Source organism: Phragmites australis, chromosome 5, assembly GCF_958298935.1.
Source record: "Phragmites australis chromosome 5, lpPhrAust1.1, whole genome shotgun sequence".
Lineage (NCBI taxonomy): Eukaryota > Viridiplantae > Streptophyta > Magnoliopsida > Poales > Poaceae > Phragmites > Phragmites australis.
In genome coordinates, this window is record NC_084925.1 from 28,175,702 (window position 1) to 28,197,716 (window position 22,015).

Below are 22,015 nucleotides of genomic sequence, written 5' to 3' on the forward strand. Positions count from 1 at the left end.
AACTAGTATATTTTTAAGGAGATAGAAGGTTAAACAATCTATGCAGCTGGAGACTATTTTTTTCGACACATAACACCAAAACCCCACCCTGAAATCTCACATTTCGTAACCACACACCGGAGATCCACATCTAGAGATGGCAATGAATACCCGTTACTTACTACTCAATGGGTAATTACTCTATTAGAAACCGAATATAAAGTATTGTTCTTGGTCTGTTAACAAGTAAAAACCTCACCTATCAGGTAAAACCGGTTCAAGTACATTCTTACATTAACCAAACCCGTTTAACTATGGGTCTCCCACCAGCACATGGCCCACCGTGACCCCACCTGGAAGCAAATTCTATAGGACCTGATCCTACGAAAGATCCTCTCCTATATGATGACATGTGTCCATTTTATCTCTCTTTTTAACCCAGTCATTGAATCATAGGATGACGGTATAGATAGAGTCTTACGAGAGTCTTTCTAGATAGGATCCTATAAAATTTACTTCTCAGTGACCCCATCTTCCACTCGCCCTTGCCTGGTGTCGGAGGGTGAACTCCTCAAGCGGAGATCTTGAGGGACCCCCTTTGAGATTCGACCGAAGGATGATTCTGAATCCGTTTTGCGGGTGAAATAAATGGGGGTAAATACGATACAGGTGAAATGGAATGATCGGATGCAGAAAGGAGTAAATGTTCGGGGGATTTTTAGACAGGTTCGAGCCATACTGAGCGTAACACCCTACTCCTGTGTGTATGCTATAAATGCTCTGAGAATGTTTCTCTGAGTGTTTGCTGGGTTACAAAAATATTTGTCTAGTCTAGAGCTTCGTGCTCCTTGTTCTTCGGTGCTCGTCCGGCTTGTCTGTGCTTCACTTGGCTATTATCTTGAACTTTTTTCTTCTCCGGGGAGCCCGTCCCGCCTTAAATACCCGCCGGGACGGTAGCGTGCCCATAAAGGGATGGCACGAGTTCCAAGGCACCATAAATGGAAAGCAACCATCATGGGCTACTGCGCGAGGTGACGGGGAGGGTTGAAAACGCGCCCCGTCCGGTCTTGTTCGTCATCATGCCATTTTTCAACGGGCGCCGCAGGGAGGGCCCACCGAGCAGCCCGCGCGTGCCCGCCCGGTCAGAGCAAGCCTGACACAGTAGGGCGGCAGGCGGGGCGCCTTGGGCTTCGCGATGTTATCCCGAGACGCACCGGATGTCCCGCGATGGGACCCGTGCATTAAATGCCCTCACGCCTCCCTGCCAGGCCGTGGTAGGGACTGACAGAGAGCGTGAGGGAGCAGTTAGAAGTGACAGGCCACGCGCCCTCTTAAATGCAGCATCGGGCCTCTCACAGGCTGACACCTCACCGCTGGACCTCTGTGGGGGCCACCAGCGAAGGACTTCTTAGGCCCTCGGGGAACCGAGTACTCGGGGACCACTGTTCACCGCCCCAAGTACTCTCTCCCGGATATGCCCTTTCTTGGTCATCGGGGAACCGAGTGCTCGGGGCCGTGAACTAACTTTCCTTGGGTCCTCGGAGGACTTGGGTGCTCAGGGGCCACTGTTCACAGCCCCGAGCACCCTCTTCCCGGTACTTGACTTTTCTTGTCGTCGGGGGACTTGAGTGCTCGGGGGCCACTGTTCACGACCCCGATCACTCTCTTCCCGTTACTTGGTCTTCTCGGGTCATCGGGGAACTCGGGTACTCGGGGACCACTGTTCATAGCCCTGAGCACCCTCTCCCGGGACTTGGTCTTCTCGTACCTCGGGGGATATCCCTCACGGGAGGGTGCCACGTGGCAACCTGCTGATCTGGCCTCGGGACTCGGGGACCTCTGATTCCTGTATCACCGACACCTGACCACTGCAACGTCGCTCCCGAGCTCCTGTACTTCACACCCGGCACTCCCGCTCGACGGCCAAGTCCCAAGTTAACACCATGCTAGGTTAGCGCAACAAGAGCATGAGCCACCGCAGTCGACACCGCGACACACCATGCGGCCGTGGCCCATCCGCCCATGCCTCGGCCCGCCGCTAGCCAGCGCTAGCCTCAGCCGACCACCCGTGCTCCGTATTTCCTTTTATGTTTTTTCTTTCAAGCTTAGAGCGATCAGAGATGGAATTATCAGATGGGTCTCTTGTTTATTTGAGGACACCAGCCACGTAATCTTATGGGAAAGGATAGGATGGTTTATGTAATAGCAGTGGGAAATCAGAATCTGACGAAGGGAAAGAATTCGAGAAGAGATTAAGGCACGGCTGCTTTGTTGTTACTACAAGGGCACAATTTTTTCTTTACGACCAGGTTAATTGTTTTTCTTTGAAGGGTAATTTCAGAGCTTAGATTCTAAAATACCTGATCTTTTATACATAATGCTTGGTTAATTGCTGGTCTTACTTGTCCTTTTTTTTAGGGAACAATAAACTTTGAGTGTCATCTATTTGTGAGTTACTCTTGGATGTTTGTTCTTCATTTTCAGAATTCTGAATTCAAAGACTGAAAGCTGCACCTCATATGGCACCAGCCTGTGGTCTGTACCTAATGTGAAATATGACCTGAGTGTTTGAAGACAACTTTTCCAAAGGATTTCGGTTGCTGGAGCTCCGAAGTTCTATCAACTGTTGATTATCATAGGTACATCTAAATCCTCCTTTTATGACTAGTAAAATGTAAACCGGCAGGATTACAGCTTCAAAGCTTTCTTACTGGTCATATAAGACACAAATGTGGCTTCTACCCTCTAGTGTGATTTTTATTGAACTATCCAATCTTTTTTTTTTGATCGGATTGTACTATCCAATCTGATCAGGAATTACATGCTACCACTCACCAAAGCTTTTCTTGATTTGTGCATTGAAGCATGTGACACTATTATTGTGTTTTTGCCTGCTGAAGTGGGTGTGGGTAATCCATCGAGTACCCGTTACCCGCTCGGGTACGGGTATGAGTAAAAATTGTACCTGTGGGCGGGTATAGATATTATAGCGAATGTATTTGTTTGAGACAGGTATGGGGTGGTATTATCCGGCGAGCCTGAATCTATTGGCATCCCTATCCACACCTTTGTCTGTCTGGTGTCAAACACCATCAAGACAAAACCTATACTACCACCCTCACAATGCCACGAGGTGCCACTGCCTCAGGCGACGAGGTCGTACTCATCGCGTATGGGCGGTACGACATCGAGCTACATCATGCTCCTGTACAGCGTGGGCACAGGCACGCCGACCTGCACGCAAAGCTCCACCACCGTGGGGGCCTTCCCGTAGTACCGCTTCAGCTTGTTGGCTAGCGCTGCTTCGTCGTTGGGGTTTGTGACGTGCCACACGTAGTTGGGCCAGACTAGGTCATCTACCGTGGCCTCCTGCCACACGTGTTGCTCGTCCCGCTTGGTGGCCTTGCACATCCGCACCTTGTGCCCCTTGGGCCCGACCTACACCTCTTGGCAGTACCCGCAGGTGAGCACGTTGTACTTCTTCATCAGCCTCGCCGCTCCAGATCGCATGTCGAGGCAAGACTGCAGCGTCTTGAAGGCTAATTCGTGCATCTTGACCTCCTCCTCCTCTTGTCCATTGCTGCCATCGATAGAAGTAGAGCTGATTGCAATCCGCGCCGTTGGAGACGACAATGGTGTGCACGCTGGTTCAAGTGATTTTCCTTCTTCAGAGTTGTCTCCTTCGTTCAGCTCGAAGTCCACAATCCTACCTTCGATGGAGTAAACTGGCTGGTTCTCCGCTTGGTCGGGTAGCGTTCGACGTCAACGCCAGCCTGGATGCAGAGCTCCAGGATCGCCAGGAGCTGCATCACGTTGTACTTGTCCTTGTGCACCACTCTGGACTTCCTGATGCGGTCAAACAGGTGGTAGCAGTAGGGAAAGCCGATGACGTCCTGCACAGTTCTCAGTCACCACACGTGCAGGGAGTTCCTTGCGCCATTGTCACGCCCCTCGCATATCCTGATCTTGTGACCGACACAATTAAGGATGCCAACAATAGTAGCAGGAGAAGAACTAAAATTGGAATTCACCAATAATTCAAGGAGCACAATGATATTGCAAAGTTACACGCAACACATGATCATTGCAGATAGTTATGAGAAATACTAAGGTGCTTGAAAATTACTAATCTATCTTTTCATATTAGTACCTGGCCACCATTTTAAGGTACTTTAAGTTGTGGACCGGTACCTTAAAATGGTGACTAGGTACTAATGTGAAAGGATAGGTTAATAATTTTCTTCCCTCCATCAAATTAGAGAGGAGGGTAATCTAGTACTTTCAGATCTGTGGTCAATGGTTTGTCCTTTCTTTTTATTTTTCTTTTGATGGGAATGTTCATCCTTCTCTGCCATGTTTGCCAGTGATTAAGTTCGATGTTCGTCCATCAAATTGAACCCGATGTTTTCATCCATCAAATTGAATGCATCCGGTGTTTCTACTCCTAGCGAACTAGAATTGATCTATCAATCCTTTTCTACATTTCGTCGATGCCTCTCATGAAGTTGTAGCCCAAATGTGAATCCAATCCCTAACCCTAGCCTAGTAGGAGAGGCCGCCGTCGAAGTGCCATGGCTGCGGGCAGTGGCTGATGATTCCATTTTGTATGCAAGTACTCTATACCCTTACCCCTCTTTGGCTTCGATCGATTGTGTTTTGCAATGCCGCCGCCATGGAATTGTCCATTGAGCGTCTGAGCCAAGGGAGGAAGAAGGAGCCCTGAGGCGTTATTTGGGCCATGGGCCAATTCATTTTGCAAAGGCTGTAGTGGTAACATGTGTCCGAGCGAACCCATCATATAAGCCCAGGTGCCCAGCTTGTCGTGAGATCGGAGACTAACCAGCAAATAGCAACTCCCTCTCTCAAAAACAAAAAAAAGCAGGCATGAGCGAACGTAACGAGTAGCGGTTGCGGGCGGAGCGACGCCGTGGGCCAGGCAACCAGGCGAGTGATGAGCTCACTCTAGCGACGAGCAGTTCGTTGGGTAGCGAGAGCTCAATCTAGGCGGCGGGAATCTAAAGCTCAGCGGCAGGGAGCTCGAGCTCGGTGGTGGGGAGCTTGATGGGAGCAGTAGGGAGCTCGGTCGAACACGATACCTGCTTGATTAGAAGTGATTAAGGCATTAGAGATGAGAAGCCCAGTCCAACATACTAGAACAGAGCAATAGACGTGAACAGACCAGGTCTTCTCGTCCCCATCGTGACTTCAGCAAGTTGGTAGCTTTCAAACAAGGAAGAGAGGAGGAAGACGTATCGCCTTGGGCAGCTTTGGAGGTGTGCTTTGGGATAGGAGGTGAGATGACCCCAACCACCCCTCCCCCCTCGAATTGGATCCACGCTCTGCCACTGCACAATAGTACGGCTTGAGTTCTCGATCTCACACCCTTTGTCTGATATGTAATGGGATTTGGGGCGAGTCTACCATGATGCAATTAGTGGGTTTATTTTCATGAGGAGATACACGTAAGGGACAATTTAGGTCTTAGCTACTGGTTATTGGTATGCATGTTGTGATAAAACTTGCCTCCATCTGTTATGCACACAAGGTGTTTGTGGTATTGGCCAGGCGCCGTTCTGCAGTTGTTCACTTGATTTTTGGCTTCTACCGTAGCCATTGTTATATGTGAAAAAGACGTGTTTGTCGCAATGCTCGGTATAGGTGCTTACCAGTTATCACTTTTGCATATACTTGTATTGAGATATTAGTAACAAAATGACATGTATTTTCACTTAGCAATCCTCATGTAACAAAATAATGTTCACATACATTCCAAAAGATTAAATATAAGGCCTTATTCAATCCTCATGCAAAACCAATATAACCACAGCTTGCCGAGGTCATAGTCAACTTCAACACGAAGGACAAGATCTTCAACCTCAAAAGCATCACTGTAAACAAACTGAAACTTCAATGCTGCATTAGATTCTTTTTTTTTCCAAATTGCAAATTACACTAACAATTTGATTAGATGGGCAATCTGGTGTAGGAGTTCATGACAGACTTCAACTCCCACACCGAGTATTTCTAGTCGCACGGCCTCATCTCCGAGGGCACCTACCACGTCTTCACCCCCATCTGCAACTACTCCCGCTGCGTTTCCAAGTACTACGGTGGCTTGCTGTCGTAGCTCTACTCCAGGGTCATGAACCAGGTTAGGTATGAATGTGAAATCTGAGAAGTAAATCACCATCTATGTTGTCTAAAGTTTAGGCTCAAAATAAGAGCACCCGTGGAGATAAGAAAAGTTAATTAACAATTATATATCAATAAGGCATACTAGGATTACAAGCATTGTTACCTAGACACGGACATGAGTGTCGGAATCCGACTCGAATTCAGGTGTCTGATTCGGCAAAGAAAATTTGGACACGCGAGATACAACTCAGAATCCGACATGGGTATCGGAATACGACTCGGATTCGGGGTGTCTGATTTGGCAAAAAAAATTAGACACGGGTGTCCAGGTAACACTGATTACAAGACCAATAACAAGTTAACAACTAAATGTAAAATTAGATGTAACCTTCAGAGCAAGACATAGATCGAAAGACATAAACATCCATGTACCAACTGAATGAAATTAAAGTGTATAAGACATTTTAAAAGATTAACTCCTTAACCATTGCAAGAATGAAGTCGCAATTTTTCATGATTGTTTGATGTGCTGATAAGGGCTCAACTGGTATGGGTTTGGATTGGACACCCTGGGATTTGTACCATGCACATGTTCGTAATTGTCTTTGCAGTTTCTGGGCTAACTTGTTGTGTGGTAGCCTTACTATTCTATCTATTTTTTCTTGGCTATCCACGTTTCCTTGCTGACATGTTGACCTTGTTGCATTTGTTTGTATCATTTCTTGAGCTTGAGCTTAATATCCTGATATCGTCAGCTGAAACATTCCCTTGGTCCACTATGCAATCTTCTGGATTGTTGCCCGAGTACATTTCCTTCTGAAGAATAGAAGCAAGTGGCTTAAACTGTGCTAGGTGAGAAAGATAAATAAATCAGTGTAAAGATTGGTATGCAATAACAAAAACCGTGAGAGGCTCCTTGTATGATGCTCTTCGATTCCAGTTGCATTCTGAACGCAACAGCCTAGAACATATTTTCCTTCGAAAAATGTTCATTTCTTCCTAAAGTAGACTGCAAGATATATGATAGTAAAGTTTTGAATGTGTGAAATAAGTAACAATGGATATAAAACTTAGTATTGCATGCACATGTGTGAAAGTCTCACGCATTTCATACCCGTTCCATGCCAACATGTATTTGATTATATATACACCACAAGAATTGTTGCAATGCATAGGGGATGTATCACTCATCATGTATAGGAGAGGTAACATGTATGTCAGCATATATATACCTATCCATTTGTTAGGGTATGTTAATATACATGTGTTTGTTCCATTGAGTAATGTTGATGGGCTCAGTAAGGGATACCAAGCCAACCTCAATCGCATACTCCATACATGCTTGTAGGGCCTTCACCTATTCCATACCCAGTAATTATAAAAGCTGTATGAGTACTGTAAAAGCATTGGTGGCATGTGCTACTAATAGTTAGTGTAGTAGCATAGCAAAGTTACCAGAATAGTTTCCTTATTCTCGTCACGAAATATGGGTATAGAGGCTAAAGAGTTGAGAATTTGAATCTCTTGTCTTCTAAAATTTAAGACTAATACCTATCATTCAAATAGTAGTTTAATACTTAGAGTTTGTTGTGGTTTGTACAGTAATTAGATTATGTAAAACTAGCGATGGAATGATACAAACCATTTGTCGTGTTGCACAATGCTTGCCAATAACACCTGCTCATGACCTTTTGTTTTCTGGCTCGAAAACCCCGTTATTCCCTAATAACAGCCAGCTCTGAAAAGTTGTAAGGAATGATCTATAATCACTCTCTATGTCATTAATGTATGCATATGCATCAATCACCTGCGAAAGTTGCAATCCGCACATATTAGCTACCATTTCAAATAGTAGTTAGGGACAGGGAATCACAGAAACTCACATGACCATATAGCCATCCATCATTGACATTTGGCTTTAAGTTATCAACTGTAAGAGCAGTGTCAACCACAACAACCGATGTGTAACTGTGTGTGATGAAGTGTATCGCCTCTATGTCCTCCTTTGTCAAGGTGTAGTCATTTTTAAAAACTGTGAATAGAACCAACTCAATTATATTGTTAATATTATATAAATTTTTTGAACTTTATTAAGAATAGAAACTTATGTAGTCGCTTATGAAGGTATTCTGTTGAGTTACTTTTGTGCTTGCCATCAATGTATAAATATTGTGTCAAGCGCTGATCATATATGTCAGTCCACCGGTCTTGTGTAGGAGTGATTTAGTAGCTAGCTTTGATTTTGCTCCCATGGAGCATAGCCCTTCATTGCTTTGCTGCAATTTTCCGAATATATATGAGATTTTACCACCCCAGGCACCCCTTATCGACCTTCGAATCTTTAGAAGAGAAAATAGGCTTGGTGGATACCCCTTCTTGTTCTGGTACATGCTTCACCAGGGTCTTGTTTTTCAAACTATTATTTGTACTGTAATGCCTTGGATCTAGATTGCACTGCTTGGTAAAATTTCATCTCTTTCATAAGTTGTTGTAGTATGTTCTTCAGATAGATAGGCTTCTTCCTACGAGAGACATAGTTTGCACAAGGAGATCAAATAGCCAATTGGAGCACATGATCGTCATTTTGTATATAAATTTGTAATAAATATTTAATCATAAGGTCAATTTGTTAGGATATAATTCTCACATGGAAACATTTACCCTTGAATGTCGATGCCCTGATGGTGTGTGCTGCACTTTTGATTTCCTGTAGAAAAAACTTTTTGTAAACAAATGTGTAGCAATGTATAGCTAAAATGTAGTTTGTAAGGACGCGTATCTCCAGTTGCCTTCTAATATCGTTAATTCCATCTTCTACAGTACACACCGTGGTACAAAGAGCACCTTGTGTTCTGTTTCTATAGTCCGCCAACTCCTCATCTATAGTGAGAATTTTCGAATACAGTTTCTGCTCCACTTGCAAAACTGTTCTTTCTATCTCTAGGCGATTCTTGGTGATAGCTTGGAGTATCATCTCCACCTTAGATAGAATTAGTGACTTGTTATGTACCCACAAAAATGATTTGTTGTAAATATGTTGTAGTCAGTGTTTTAGAGTTTAAAGAAATAAAGCAAAAGACACGTTCGGAATAGGACTACTCGTTGGTTAGTCATGGACTGCTATTTTGATGTTCTTACCTGTTGGTTAGTCATAGGGTGTTATTTGGAATTTGCTTGAAGCACACATTGTTCGTGAGGATGGTTATCTTCATGTCCTTTTTTGTGTTGCTTGATTATTGATAGTGTTGCCTAGAGTATTTCGACAAGAAATATTCATGATAATCTTGCAAAAGTGAAGCATCCATAAGTGATATTAATTTAAAACTACAAAGGAAACACACATCTGATCTTCACGGCTGTAATAATATATGCATGGATGCAAGTAGGAGAAATTAGCTCATGATATGAATGCATCGAAGCCAGAGAGGGGTAAGGGTATGGAGTATTTGTGGGAAAAATGGAATCATCAGCCACTGCTGGCAGCCATGGCGCTTCGGCGGCAACCTCCTATGCTAGGCTAGGGTTAGGGATTGGATTCACATTTGGGTTACAACTTCATGAGAGGCAATGACGTAGTGTAGAGAAGGATCGATTCAATTTGATGGATGAACGTCGGGTTCAATTTGATGGATGAACATCAACTTAACCACTGGTATGCATGGTAGAGATGTTGGAATGTGCCCATTTAAAGCCTATTCATGAGAATACAAAGTAAGAAGGTTTAGTCTCATATTACTAGGCAAGAGGATATAGATCAACTTAAATACTTGAGTTCTCTAACCTCTTTGAAATAGAGAAAATGAGAAAGAGAGAGTATACTTTGCTATATTCACACGCACGCGCGTGCGCGTATTCGCGTATTTTTCGCGTGAATATCCGCGTGACTTGTGACTTGCGACGCGCGGCCGTGGCGTGGCGTGGCAGCACAAAATTGCAAGCCCTTTTGCTGCTCTCCCTTTTTAATTGTGATCAATGCCATAATCAGCCGTTTTAATCGTGATCAATGCCTTAATTCTGAGGGTTATTGGTCTGTTTTGGAGGCTGCAATTGTGGAAATTTAATGAGAGAAAACGGCTCCAAGAGGGTAGCCATTTCCTTATAAATCCTGAAGACGTCCAGGCTTTTGGGGACACATCTCTCTGTTCCACATTTTCTTCACCACCCATCCAGATCACTGTCTTGTGTGCTGTGCTGCCGGATCTCGCCGGCCCTTCTCCTTGCCGTGCACAAGGTTGGAGGGTGAGCGGTATCTCCGAGACTCTACCGTCGTGAAGCCCGCACGAGGGACGGCAATAAGGTTTCTGGGCAGCGCACCTGCGCGACTGCTCTGCACTGCTTCATTTACGATCTGCACGGCAGCGAATCGACACATCGTCAACTTCATCCCTTCATCAACCCGACTGTAAGTTCTTGATGAAACTGATGGATTTTTGGTACTGTTGTTTGCTGCTAGGGTTAGAAGTATGTTCATCTATTATAGATTGTGAAATATGCATCTGTTTAGAATCTGGAATTAGATTTTTGCGGATATTACTAACAAGAGAAAGGATGAATGTTCCCATCAAAAGAAAAAGAAAGGATGAGCTGTGACCATAGATTTGAAAGTAACAGGTTGTCCTCCTCTCTAATTTGATGAAGAGAAAAAAGTTACTAATATATTCTTCACACTTAGTACATAAGCACCATTTTATTGTATCGAAACGGAGGAAAGGAACTCAACCCAACTTCTCCCAGACAACTATTTCATCATCATTTAAAACGATAACTGAAGAATCTTGCTAGATTCTTCACACTTAGTACCTTTCAATAGGTATTTTTTATTTTGGACCATTATATTTGAACAAACGGCTACTATGACATCCAAGCACGAATTTCACTTAAGAAGATGATTTAGTTTTCTCACACACCAATAATATTCTTATACTAACAAATAATGCAAGCCATGGCAACCCGAATTAAGCGGCGGCTCGGCCCGTGCGACGAATTGCAGCGCGAAAAGCGCCCGCAGTGGCACGCGTGATGCTCTCAACCGGACGGCAGACGAGCACGGCCGCGCTACGGCTGCAACGGCATTCCGTCGAGCACGTTACGGGCGCGAGCCCCGTGGTGGAAGAACGCCCGCGCACGCAGCGACCTTTCTTCACCTAGCGGTCAGCGGGAGCGCCGGGTTCCGCCTGCTCTGATTTGGGGTGCCCGAGTATATGGCCAAAAAGAGGGGAAAAAAAGGCGTGGTCGGCAGGATTCGAACCTGCGCGGGCAAAGCCCACATGATTTCTAGTCATGCCCGATAACCACTCCGGCACGACCACTTTGTATCGTAATTGAAGCAATAAATCGAATTCACGACACTTGCAGTTCCGTACCTTCCGATAGGTTTGGTCTCCAACTCTCCGGCGGCTAGGTTGACCGCAGCACGAGGCGGCTAGCAGCTTCCTTTCCTCCGGCGATGGCGCAGGATCCCAAAGGTAAACTGATCAATCGCATCTACTCTGGCCCCCACTGATCCCGTCTGCTAATCACCCACCCCACCGGTGCAACCAATCGTTCGATCTCATCCTCTGTTGCCGTCCTCAGGTGCTGCTCCCGCGGAGGAGAGCCCCGCGGCCGAACCAGCGGCGCCAGCGGTGAGGGTGAAGGTGCTCTTCTTCGCCCGCGCGCGGGACCTGACGGGCGCCACGGAGTCGTCGCTGGAGATGCCGCAGGGGAGCACCGCGGGGGAGTGCCTCGCCAGGGTTCTGGCCGAGTTCCCCAAGCTGGAGGAGATCCGCAGCTCCATGGTGCTCGCGCTCAACGAGGAGTACGCGCCCGACTCCTCAGCCGTCGCCGACGGCGACGAGCTCGCCGTCATACCGCCCATCAGCGGCGGCTGATCAGAAAGAAACGAAGAAAAGAAAACGAAAGAAAAAGATAAGGCTTGCTTGCTTCTCATCCTTGTTTCCTGACGATTGTGCCCGCTGAATAAATAATCTCGTATTCGTAAGTCTTGGCTATACACTTTTGTTCTCAAATCGCGTTGATGGATAACATTTCGATCTGAAGAACGATCGAAAGGAATGCTTTGTATGTTGATACATGTTGTGCTACTATCTCATCGCTCGTCAGTGCTAACCGCTAAACATATGTGAGGTGCTCGTGGACTTGCTGACCAATAAACTGGTATCATGATCACTGGGCTAATGATTGAATGACAATCCAGACGGTCCTTAAGAAAAAGGGAAGCGACGCAAAAGATAATTGTGCTGCTGCAGCGTCTTTACACCTTCAGATGGTGACATGAACACTGTCATGTTGTGTCGGATGACAGGAAGGCACACAAGAACTGAGCTCCAAATCATGAACCAATGAATGGAGCTGCAAATCTTGATCTCGCTGCACGGTTTTTGTTGTTCTGGTGTGATCTGAGTTTTTGCAGGGTCTTCTGCACAGATCGATAATTTGTTTCCCGGACACATATACCCCATCAACTCATGAGTTGATGACTGCAAAGGTTACCATAGTGCTCTCATACTTAAACTGGCGGTAGCTTTAGCCGTATCATCCAGCTGAAATCAAACAACGAGGTAGGCAAGCGTGCAAGTTGTATCATAGAGAATGCAGAGTTGCAGATAGAACTCTTCTGCGTTGAAAGTGAAGGATGGCACACACTGGCAGCCGACATGGGCTAGGCAACAACACCATCATCATCGGTGTGTAAGAGTCACAGGAGTAACACATGGCAACATTAGTGATGGCACATGAAGCCTGGGCAGTCCAGCGTTCACATTTAAATTTTTGTAAAAAACACATGCCTGGGGTAATGACACATTCAAGATGCTCTTACTGATGCTTATCACGCAGACCAGTTGCTTACTAATGCAAGACAGGACCTTCTGTCGGAGGTTCGAACAAGCTGGCTCATCTATCTTGAACCATTGACCATGGAAGCACAACACCAGATGAAGTTCTCAGCATGGGTACGCGTCTCGCTATCAAGAAGGCTTCATTCAGACGTGCTGCCCGATCTGCAAACTGGGAGGCTCTCTGTATTTTATCACCATTAAGCAGGAAAAAAGAACATGGTTAGACACTTCCAAGAAAGAAAAGTATGGTCAGGAGCTATAGCTTATAATTAAAAATTAATGATGTTAACACAAAAGGCAGCCATGAATTGCTTAATTGCGACCACTGACTTATTGTTCAGAAATTCTTGGCCACGTGTCATTTTACTATCTTCTTGTTTTCAATGCAATACAATAACTATCTGTTTTCTTCACATCTGAAAATGGCATTGCATCTATTTGACAGGGGACAGAGAGCATATCTCCACAATAATTGGGACTGTTGTGGGTGGATACATTATTGGCATATAGGGTAGGTCCTTTTAATCTCCTCTTAACTCCCATATGAAGCCCTCTACATGCCCAGATTGATTTATAGAAATCATGATTTCTATTCTGAAAAACAGGAACAACAAACTACAGGATCCAAATTGAAGTATGGCAAAGAAGTCTACTCTAATAATTTCAGTCCTGGCTTGCCAGGACATCCCAATGACTAAACACACTCCTAAGTCAATCACATTTAATTGAAAATAGATTATCCATTTTAGCTAGCTATGGTCAAATGGATGTAGCACACCGCATTATCTGCCTTAGTACATCTCGTACATGAGAAACATGCTCTTATCATTTCAGTACTGACTCTCCACGACATCCCGATGACTAAACAGAATACTAATTCAATCTCGTTTAATGGATAATAGAGTATCCATTTTAGCTTGCCATGGTCAAATGGCATACTTCACAACATTATCTGCCTTTGGTACATCTTGTACACGAGAAACACTATCCTAGTGTGATTATAGTAGTAATCATGATCATAATATACATACACCAAAGTGGTGCTGATCATGACAAAGTCTGGGAAAAAAAAATCTGTTGAATTTGGTACCAGCGTGAGAAACTGAAACATTCACTAACAAATCCACCTTAATCAAGTAAAACCTGCTAACGATACCAAGAGAGTAATCAAAACTAGAATTGATAGGTAAGGGCTTTGTCCAGATGTTTCCAATTTACCAACAATTCACTATGATATTGCAAAGTCCCAGACACAAGACCATAGCAGAGAGTTATAAACCCATAATATAATGGTGCCCAAAAGAGTCTGCTATATTCTTCAAAATTATCTAAACCCACTGCCAATAAAAAGGTGAAAAATGTAACAACCTGGGCATATATACCCATGCAGAAGAAAAAAATTCCCTCTCAAAAGAAAAGAGGGAGAAAATAACTCTTATCATTAATACGAGTGAGTTAAAATGTTCATTGTGCAGTCCAACAATAATTCTATACTTTTCATGCTCAAAATCCGATCACATTAAACCCACTTTGGAAGCAAGTTCTTCCAAATGATCATAAAGCAAGTTACCTTCGACGAGAAATAGCAGATAATACAGTTGGTCTCACTTTACAGCATAGAATTGAACTCTAATTTTCAGTTACCATGGTTTTTGTTGATACTTGTATCTGAACTCTATATTCATTAGCCAAGCAATTTCAAGTTCATGACATGAGACCGATTACATTTGAGGCAGCAATTCACATAACAAATTATCTCAATCTACTGATACTGTTCAATATATGAAAAACATTCCCATCAGTTAAACATGCAACTTATGCCCATTCTTCCAGATTGAACTAGAAGTAGAATCAAGTTCATTAATCTAATGCAGGTAATGATCTGTCAAAAACTGGAAAAGAGCTCACCTTATCATCAATCGCGATCTTGATCTGGGGAAGACCCCTTGCCTTGCGCCTCATCATGTACATCCTCCTCCCGAGCACAGCCAGGCCCAGCAGTGCCGCAGCGATGGAAAAGGACCACACCGGCTTCACCTTCCAAGCACAGTAATGCAGCAGCCTGAACGGCAGCCTCCACCAGACCACTTGCCTCTTTCCCATACCGTCAGTACCCGTGTTATGAACCAGAGGCAAAGAACCATCCTTCACCTCGCCATCTGATTCCTCGCAACTGGAAGCAGAATTAGCATTGTTCCTTTGCTCATCCTCTTCTTGTTCATCCTGTACTCCATCAGTTGTCACAACACCCTCGAGACATGAGCTTTCTATACGAGCATCAACTCCTACGTCTTCTGATTGCACATTAGAATTCTCTGATAATTCAATCTGCGACGCATCGATGACCGTAGTCGCATCAGAATCCAGAGTTTCTCCCAACTCATGACGAGCTCGATGCAGAATCGACTCCAATTCGCCGCAACCGCGCGCGGCGTTATTTTCTTGCTCTATCTCCACGTTTACCGCCTCAGCTTGCCTGCCCTCAGGACTCCATGTCGCGTCACACGCCGTGTCAGCTTCAAGAACCGAGCTTTCTCGGGCCTCATCAACCCCGACCACCTGCAACTGGTCGCTAGAAACCCCAGCACGAAGATCGAATCTTTCCTGCAAAATCGAATCGAATCCATCCAATAATCTTAAGTCCGCCGTCTGCTCCTCGCCATCAGAGACGACGCTGGACTCCGACCACGGGCCCTCGCCAGAGAAGCCGCCATCGGAGGGCGCGGCAGCGGCGGGGACGAGGGCGAAGTGGTCGTGGAGGACGTCGCCGCCCCCGCCGGAGACGATTGCGACCTCGTCGTTGTCGCCCCCGCAGGCGGAGGCGGCGGAGAGCACCTCCCAGTCGCTGATCTCCGAGGCCGCGTTTTCCTCCATGGCCGTGGCTGGCTCTGCCGTGCGGGAAGGAAGGGGAGGGAGGGGGAGCGTCGAGACTTGAGAGGGGAAGGAGAGGAGGAGGAGGCAGGCAGGTGGGACCGAGTGATGACGGGCCCACTTGGCAGCGACGAGAAGGGTGTGGGCGAGGAAGAGGCGGAGTGGGGAAGGGCCCTGGAGCGTTGGATAGCGAGAAAATGCATGACTATGCTCACACAGTAGTGTGTCCCATGAGTTCACTGCAAAGTGGACCCGATTGCTGAACTTAGCCATGGGACCCAACTGTCCTTGAGTGTACAGCGAGACTCCCTGGAAAAGCCCTCGCGACTGGGCAGTTGTCGCCAAGGGAAAAAAATATCTAAACGGCAGCCTCCAGCGGTGGAGAAATCCGCCAACGTGGTAGTCTCGCCGACACGTGGAGCTCTCCTGATGCGGCTCCGACGAGCCACGACGATAGGGTGAAAAAAAGAGCGCACCGAGGATGAACGTCTCTTGTAATTGGGCATTCGTTTTTGCCACTTTGTTCCACGTGAATAGACTAGATAGTCTGTGTGTTATTTTTAATAGTAATTATCACTTTTTTTAAGTGACAGTTAAGTAATTATTTTCTTGTAATTTTATTAAAAAGATGTTGAGCTTTGAATCTGAACTGACTCAGTGAAATCGTGCTTTACTGATTGTTAATACCGTTAGAAACTAAGCTGATAAGGTGAAAATAGCATCTGAAACATGAAATATTTTCATCATTTTTTTTTTTGGCAAGAAAAGGTCATTTGCAAAGTTTAACAGGCATCTATCTCCAATCTCCACATCTGCCGTGATTTTATAATCAAAATTTGCACATAATTCAATATGCCACAAGCATTTTCGGTGACAAAGACCCAAAAATATCCTGCCATTGCACCACAGTTTAACAGATCGCAGCCGCAGCCGTGACTCGAGATTCACATTACAGTAACCAATGTACAAGACAAGGAGTGTACAGCGAGACTCGCTGGAAGCGCCTATGGCATATCCTACAAGACAAGGCATGTCTTCTTGCTCTCTCTATATATATATACCGATCTCTGAAAACGCCCCTTTGATTCCCAGTGACCGCCGCAAGGTCTTCGTGTTGCTACAAGGCGACCTTTCTACTTGCATTGCTAGAGAGTGGTTTCAAACTAGGAGAAGCCGATGCACCGATTGCATCACCGCCATCGTGGCTTCTCTTGCCTGCCAACAAGGAGAAAAATGCCAGTCAGGACCATTGTTGGGAACTCCTTGTACTTACAAGCACAAGTTAGCAAAGGCGTTCGTGGAGATTCTGTGATGAATGCTACGACATGTCAGTGAAGATAGCATAGGATTTCGTGATTGCTTTCATGGTTAGAGACATCTGATCACGGTTTGGCGTATCACGGAATGCATGAATGCTTGAAAGGGATACGAGGAGCAGGCATGATACCGCAGCTTGATCGCAACGAAGTGATCAACCACACAAAAGGCATTCGCATAAACCTGGCCAAGTGGTCTCACCTTGGCTTGTTCTTAGTCAGTGATGGACCACCTGTCAGACTACTCCTCATGCTGGACCCAACCAGACTTCCAAGGCGCGACAAGGTTTCCTGTATACACGATGTATGCAACCAACTTTAGTTTATTTTGATTTTCGAAAGAGAGGAAAAAAACTTTAGCAGCTCCGAAGATGGATCAAACGATGAGCAATTGAACATCAGCTAAAGTTGGCATATAAAGAAAAAGAAAGAAAGAAGGCTAATGCACCGTTATAGAGGCTTTTGGAGATCCTTGGCTACTACAAGATAGTGAATGTGAACTTAGCAGAAGAGAAATATACAATAATATGGTCTCTAACCTTTCTGTTTTGTTCGTTGCAGTTCGCAGAGCGATTTGTTGTGATATTTCTTTCTCCAACAGGATGACTTGCAGATCTTGACTTCTGCACAAGCTCAGTCTACAGTGAAGTACCACTTGATCCATGTTAGTAGTGAGGCAAAAGAAAGTAGTACCAAAAGGAACCACTAGAAACTGGCACCATCACTCAACAGTCAAAACTAAAATTTTATGCACTCCCATCTCAAAAAGGATTTTAGATGCAATCGACTAATCAGTTTGAATCCTTCCTTGCCCGCAAAAAACAAAAGTGTGGGTTCTCATAGTTTTTACCTTGGCCACATTCGTCCTATTTGAAATCTTAGGTGCCTTCGCAGTAGGGGGAATATTATCAGAGCTGCTTCTGCACACAAAAAAAGGGCCAACAGTAGTTTAGAAGGACAAGATTTTTCTTACCAAATCATTCAGCAAATGAAAAACAGCTAGAGATACCTTGCACTTGGAGGTGCAGATTTGCGCACGTATACTCGCTTCGTGTTATTTTCATCCAATGCTGCCGGTGTGCTCAACTGCTTCCTGACCATCAGCTCAAACAGGACAAAAATATCAGTAACATTCCACCAAGACATACATTCAATGTGTCAAACAAAGAGAAATAAAGACCTTTTATTCTGCAATCCATTGTTTAGGCTGGTAAGTCCTGCTCTTTTTAATGTAACCTGCAAAACGATATTGAGCTTGTTACAAATGTTTGAATTGAGAATGTTTTAGGGTCAGCATCCTATCAGGATATCGGCCTTCTGGCACTTAGAAAAAACTACAAAAGGGGGATAATATGGTTTATTTATGGCAGCAAACAACTGAGCTCTATTTCTGAATGGGAAACATGCACTGGCAGGTAACAGGCTGGACAAAAGGTTCAGCCATTCGAAGTTGAATGGACATTTTGTTGAGGGGGCAAAATTACCTGAGCAGTACTGGAGGTTTTTGCACTAATTTGAGATGAACTGGACATCACCAAGATGTTTGCAGCGGACTTCCCAGTAGCAGTACTGTTGCTATAAGCAACATGAGAAGCACATGATCCTTTTCTATACAAAACCCCACGAGGAATGGCATCTGAATGTTGCACACCTTTAGGAGATTTATGAGAAACTTGAGCACCTAATTTAGAGGGCGCCAAAACTCTATCGGTGTTCTGACACAAACTGGATCTAGAAGAGGTTGCAAGTCTATCAGCATTTTGATATGAATATCTACATGAGGTCGTAGCTCTATCAGGAGGCTGATAAGAAGCTGACCTAAAAGAGGCTGCAGCTCTATCGGCATTCATTCTATCAGATAAAGCACGCAATTTTATCTCAACTCTCGTGTGGAATGTATCCTTCAAGTCTTGAGCGGACCTGCTTTCTGAATTCCTTCTTAAATCTACCCTTGGGATGTGGATAACAGAAGCTGACAGTTCCTGAGATAATGGAGATATGAAGATATCAGATAAACAAAGTCTAAACCTTAAGTTGTGATGACATCTTCAATTAACCAAGAAGAGGGGGTAAGCCTATGGCATGAAAATGTTCTTAAATATAAGTCAGAAAGTGACCAAGCTTGTTCACATCTATATATAGAACAAAAATGTATTCAGGAAATTACACCCTCCAACTACATTACGGATGGACCTTCACACAAAGCAACAATTTGCTCTGGTCATGTATTTGAGGTAAATAAATAAACCCCAATGTGTCCATGGATGTTTTTAATGGTTGTTATTTTATCAGTGTATCTACAAAGTAATTCAATATCCAAATATTGCACTATCTAGTCATGCAGCAACACCTTTATTTTTGTGCTCTTTTGATGAAGTTTCTAAAATAGAATACCCATGATCCAGATTCGACATGCCAATATAATGGAAATCAAAACAAACAGAATGTTTTGTTATGTGGTATCTTGTTAGAAAAGTTTTAGCAAGATATCAATCCATTACCTTCGATCTCTTCATTGACCTACTAATAATAACTACATTTTTTCTTGTCCCCCGCTTCTCAAAATCAGCTTTCACAACTTTTGATTGTAGACTTGCTCTTGGCAAGACAATCCTTGACCCAGCACCATTACTTTCACCATTATTATTTGATGCCACACGTCTTGGTGCAAGAACTTTTCTCTCAAGAGCTTCACAGCTGAGTCCATGATTGCTACTTGTGTGTGTAATGCACGGGAATTCCTGATCAAGGTACTGCTTTTGACCAGAGCTAGATCTCTCCTCCTGTTGAATGCTTTGCAAGCCTGTTGTCTGAGAAAACAAAGGATTAAATGTCAAGTAGCCAAGCTCGTGAGCGTCTTGACATTTCCTCTCATCTGATGAGCTAACTTCAGTGGACGGTTCAAAGTTAAAACTTGGAGCACTAGCCACTGGATCATCAGAAATAACTGCAGGCAATTGATTTGCTTCGCTGCTATGGCCAAGAGTGTTCTCATTGCCCCTCTCTTCCAATGTGGATTCCGGCTGGTGCATTGCCCCCTGAGCCTTCAGATGCCTTGCCCTACTGTAATATTCTTCAAAGAATGCCTTCTTTTGTGCAACCAAACCAGGGGCTGTAAGCTTGCTTAGCTCCTCTTGACGTCTGTTTTGAGCAAACACTGACCTTTTTTCCCATGACAAGGATTCTGCAGCAAATCTACCAAATGACACCGAACCATGATCGAGTACCATTTGCTGCACTGAAGCATCCTGAACACCAGACATAAAGCAAAAGTGGAATTCAGGTAATCTGATTTATAAGAACAACATACGACAATAAAAAAGTAAAACGGAAATTATTATGTAGCCTGGCCTTCTAATAGCAAAAGAAAACAACAAAAAACTATATCTAAGCATCAACATCCGCGTCACATCATGCTAACAACTAAAAAAAATCTACCAACCAAATCGGAAGCAAATCGGGATACTAGGGGACTATCCAACATCATGGTTTTAGTTGATAATTCAAAGCAATTACTGCGCAAGCAAATCGGAATACCTGTGTGTAGTGGTCATTGTGAGGCAAATCCGAGTACGACCAGCCGCTGAATGGCTGCCCAACCTCAGCGGCCATTGTGGTTCTGCTGCTACTATCACCTACCTAGACAGCCTCAGCAGAACAAGAATGTACAGATATCTGCAGCATCAAATTTACCGTAATATAAGCACAGCGTTACGAATTGTGACTCGGGGGAAAAACTCTGGGATTCCCGAACCCCAATTTTAGGATGAGCAAAACAGCATCGCCAGATGTTATTAGGAGAAGAACAAGAAACGATAAATTCATTAAGCAGAAGTATGTAGGATTTAGTGCAGAAATTCGAAATTTTTTCTTCTCAATCGAAATTCCTTCGAGCCCACAATATTTCCAAAGTACATTGAAACGAAGGAAGTGATTACGAAATCAGACAACAAGGAATTCCAAGACAAATCAGGTTATTTCTCGGATGGGAACCGCACCTGCGCACAAAGAAAAAAGCGCTCGCGCAGAGGTGCCAACCCAAGTGCAAAATGCGCTGCAACAAACGCATCTAGCAACAGAAACCCCAAACCAAACAAAGACATGGTGACCTCCTGGGCGCAAACAGGGACGCTACCTCGACGAAGACCATCCAAACCACCAAATCGCCGCGCATGAACACATGCGCTAGGTAGAGGAAACCCCGGCTGCGCAGCAATCCAAGAAAACCCAGACGCAGGAAGCAAGCATGCAGACAAGACCACCGCCACGGCAGCGCGCTCACCAAACAGAAAGGCCCCGAGTGTCCCAGTCCAACCGCAGCACTAGCGGAAACCCATCAAGAACCTGGAGCGTACCGGAAGGGGCAAGACAAATCGAGGAGCCAATCCACCAGCACAGGCCGGTCGAAAGGGACAAGAGGCAAGAGCCGAAAGACCAGACGTCGAGGGCTCACCTACCGCTCGCCGAGGGAGGAAGGAACGCGACGCGGGCAACGGAAGGGATCGTAATGGTAGTAAATGCGCAGGCTGCAGGGACGGATGGACATGGAGTCCAACGTTCGAATTAAAGGCGGCGCGGCTCGCCGGCGTTGCGTTCGACGCCTGCCCTCGTGGGCCTCGGTCCAGTACTTAAAAAAAAGCATTTGCAAATACCTCTTTATTTTTTATTTTTTAAAAAATATCACTCGAATAACAGTTGTAATAGAATTTTTATAATTTTTTAATAACAAGTTTATAATAATATCAGGAGTAATAGTTTCTTTGCAATTATCCCAAAATAAAATGTGCCACGATCGTCTTGTCCGTTGGAGTTGGAGCTTGTCGTGTTGCGCGTGCTTTGTTTTGACCTTTCAGGTTGGATGGATTTCGAGTTTGC

General features: G+C 44.7%; 3 protein-coding genes, 1 non-coding gene and 1 pseudogene across 7 annotated transcripts; 1 reads left to right on the forward strand and 4 right to left on the reverse strand.

Annotated features, from left to right (window-relative positions):
* Positions 1-3,123: 3,123 nt before the first annotated feature.
* On the reverse strand, positions 3,124-4,140 carry LOC133917912 (APO protein 3, mitochondrial-like; annotated as a pseudogene).
* A 7,201-nt stretch (positions 4,141-11,341) lies between these two features.
* TRNAS-AGA (transfer RNA serine (anticodon AGA)) lies at positions 11,342-11,423 on the reverse strand. The gene has a single exon. It is a non-coding gene; the product is annotated as a tRNA-Ser (tRNA).
* LOC133919101 (molybdopterin synthase sulfur carrier subunit-like) lies at positions 11,424-12,104 on the forward strand. The gene is made up of 2 exons (XM_062363357.1): positions 11,424-11,579; positions 11,689-12,104. Exons 1-2 carry the CDS (start codon positions 11,561-11,563, stop codon positions 11,982-11,984), a joined length of 315 nt encoding a protein of 104 aa, XP_062219341.1. The 5' UTR covers positions 11,424-11,560; the 3' UTR covers positions 11,985-12,104.
* Positions 12,105-12,699: 595 nt separating this feature from the next.
* LOC133919099 (uncharacterized) lies at positions 12,700-16,112 on the reverse strand. The gene is made up of 2 exons (XM_062363356.1): positions 14,862-16,112; positions 12,700-13,134 (listed from the first exon to the last, which is right to left on the reverse strand). Exons 1-2 carry the CDS (start codon positions 16,095-16,097, stop codon positions 13,009-13,011), a joined length of 1,362 nt encoding a protein of 453 aa, XP_062219340.1. The 5' UTR covers positions 16,098-16,112; the 3' UTR covers positions 12,700-13,008.
* A 506-nt stretch (positions 16,113-16,618) lies between these two features.
* LOC133919102 (uncharacterized) lies at positions 16,619-21,667 on the reverse strand. 4 transcript variants are annotated; one of them, XM_062363362.1, is made up of 10 exons: positions 21,598-21,667; positions 20,678-20,815; positions 19,642-20,388; positions 18,625-19,122; positions 18,321-18,376; positions 18,150-18,233; positions 17,991-18,060; positions 17,680-17,778; positions 17,343-17,431; positions 16,619-17,039 (listed from the first exon to the last, which is right to left on the reverse strand). In XM_062363362.1, the coding sequence occupies exons 2-10, from the start codon at positions 20,750-20,752 to the stop codon at positions 17,015-17,017; spliced, it is 1,743 nt and encodes a 580-aa protein (XP_062219346.1). In that variant the 5' UTR covers positions 20,753-20,815; positions 21,598-21,667; the 3' UTR covers positions 16,619-17,014. The 4 variants fall into 4 exon arrangements, with proteins under 4 accessions (XP_062219346.1, XP_062219343.1, XP_062219342.1 ...); XM_062363359.1 differs by having other exon boundaries at positions 21,594-21,667; XM_062363358.1 differs by lacking the exon at positions 21,598-21,667 and adding an exon at positions 21,276-21,587.
* Positions 21,668-22,015: the final 348 nt, after the last annotated feature.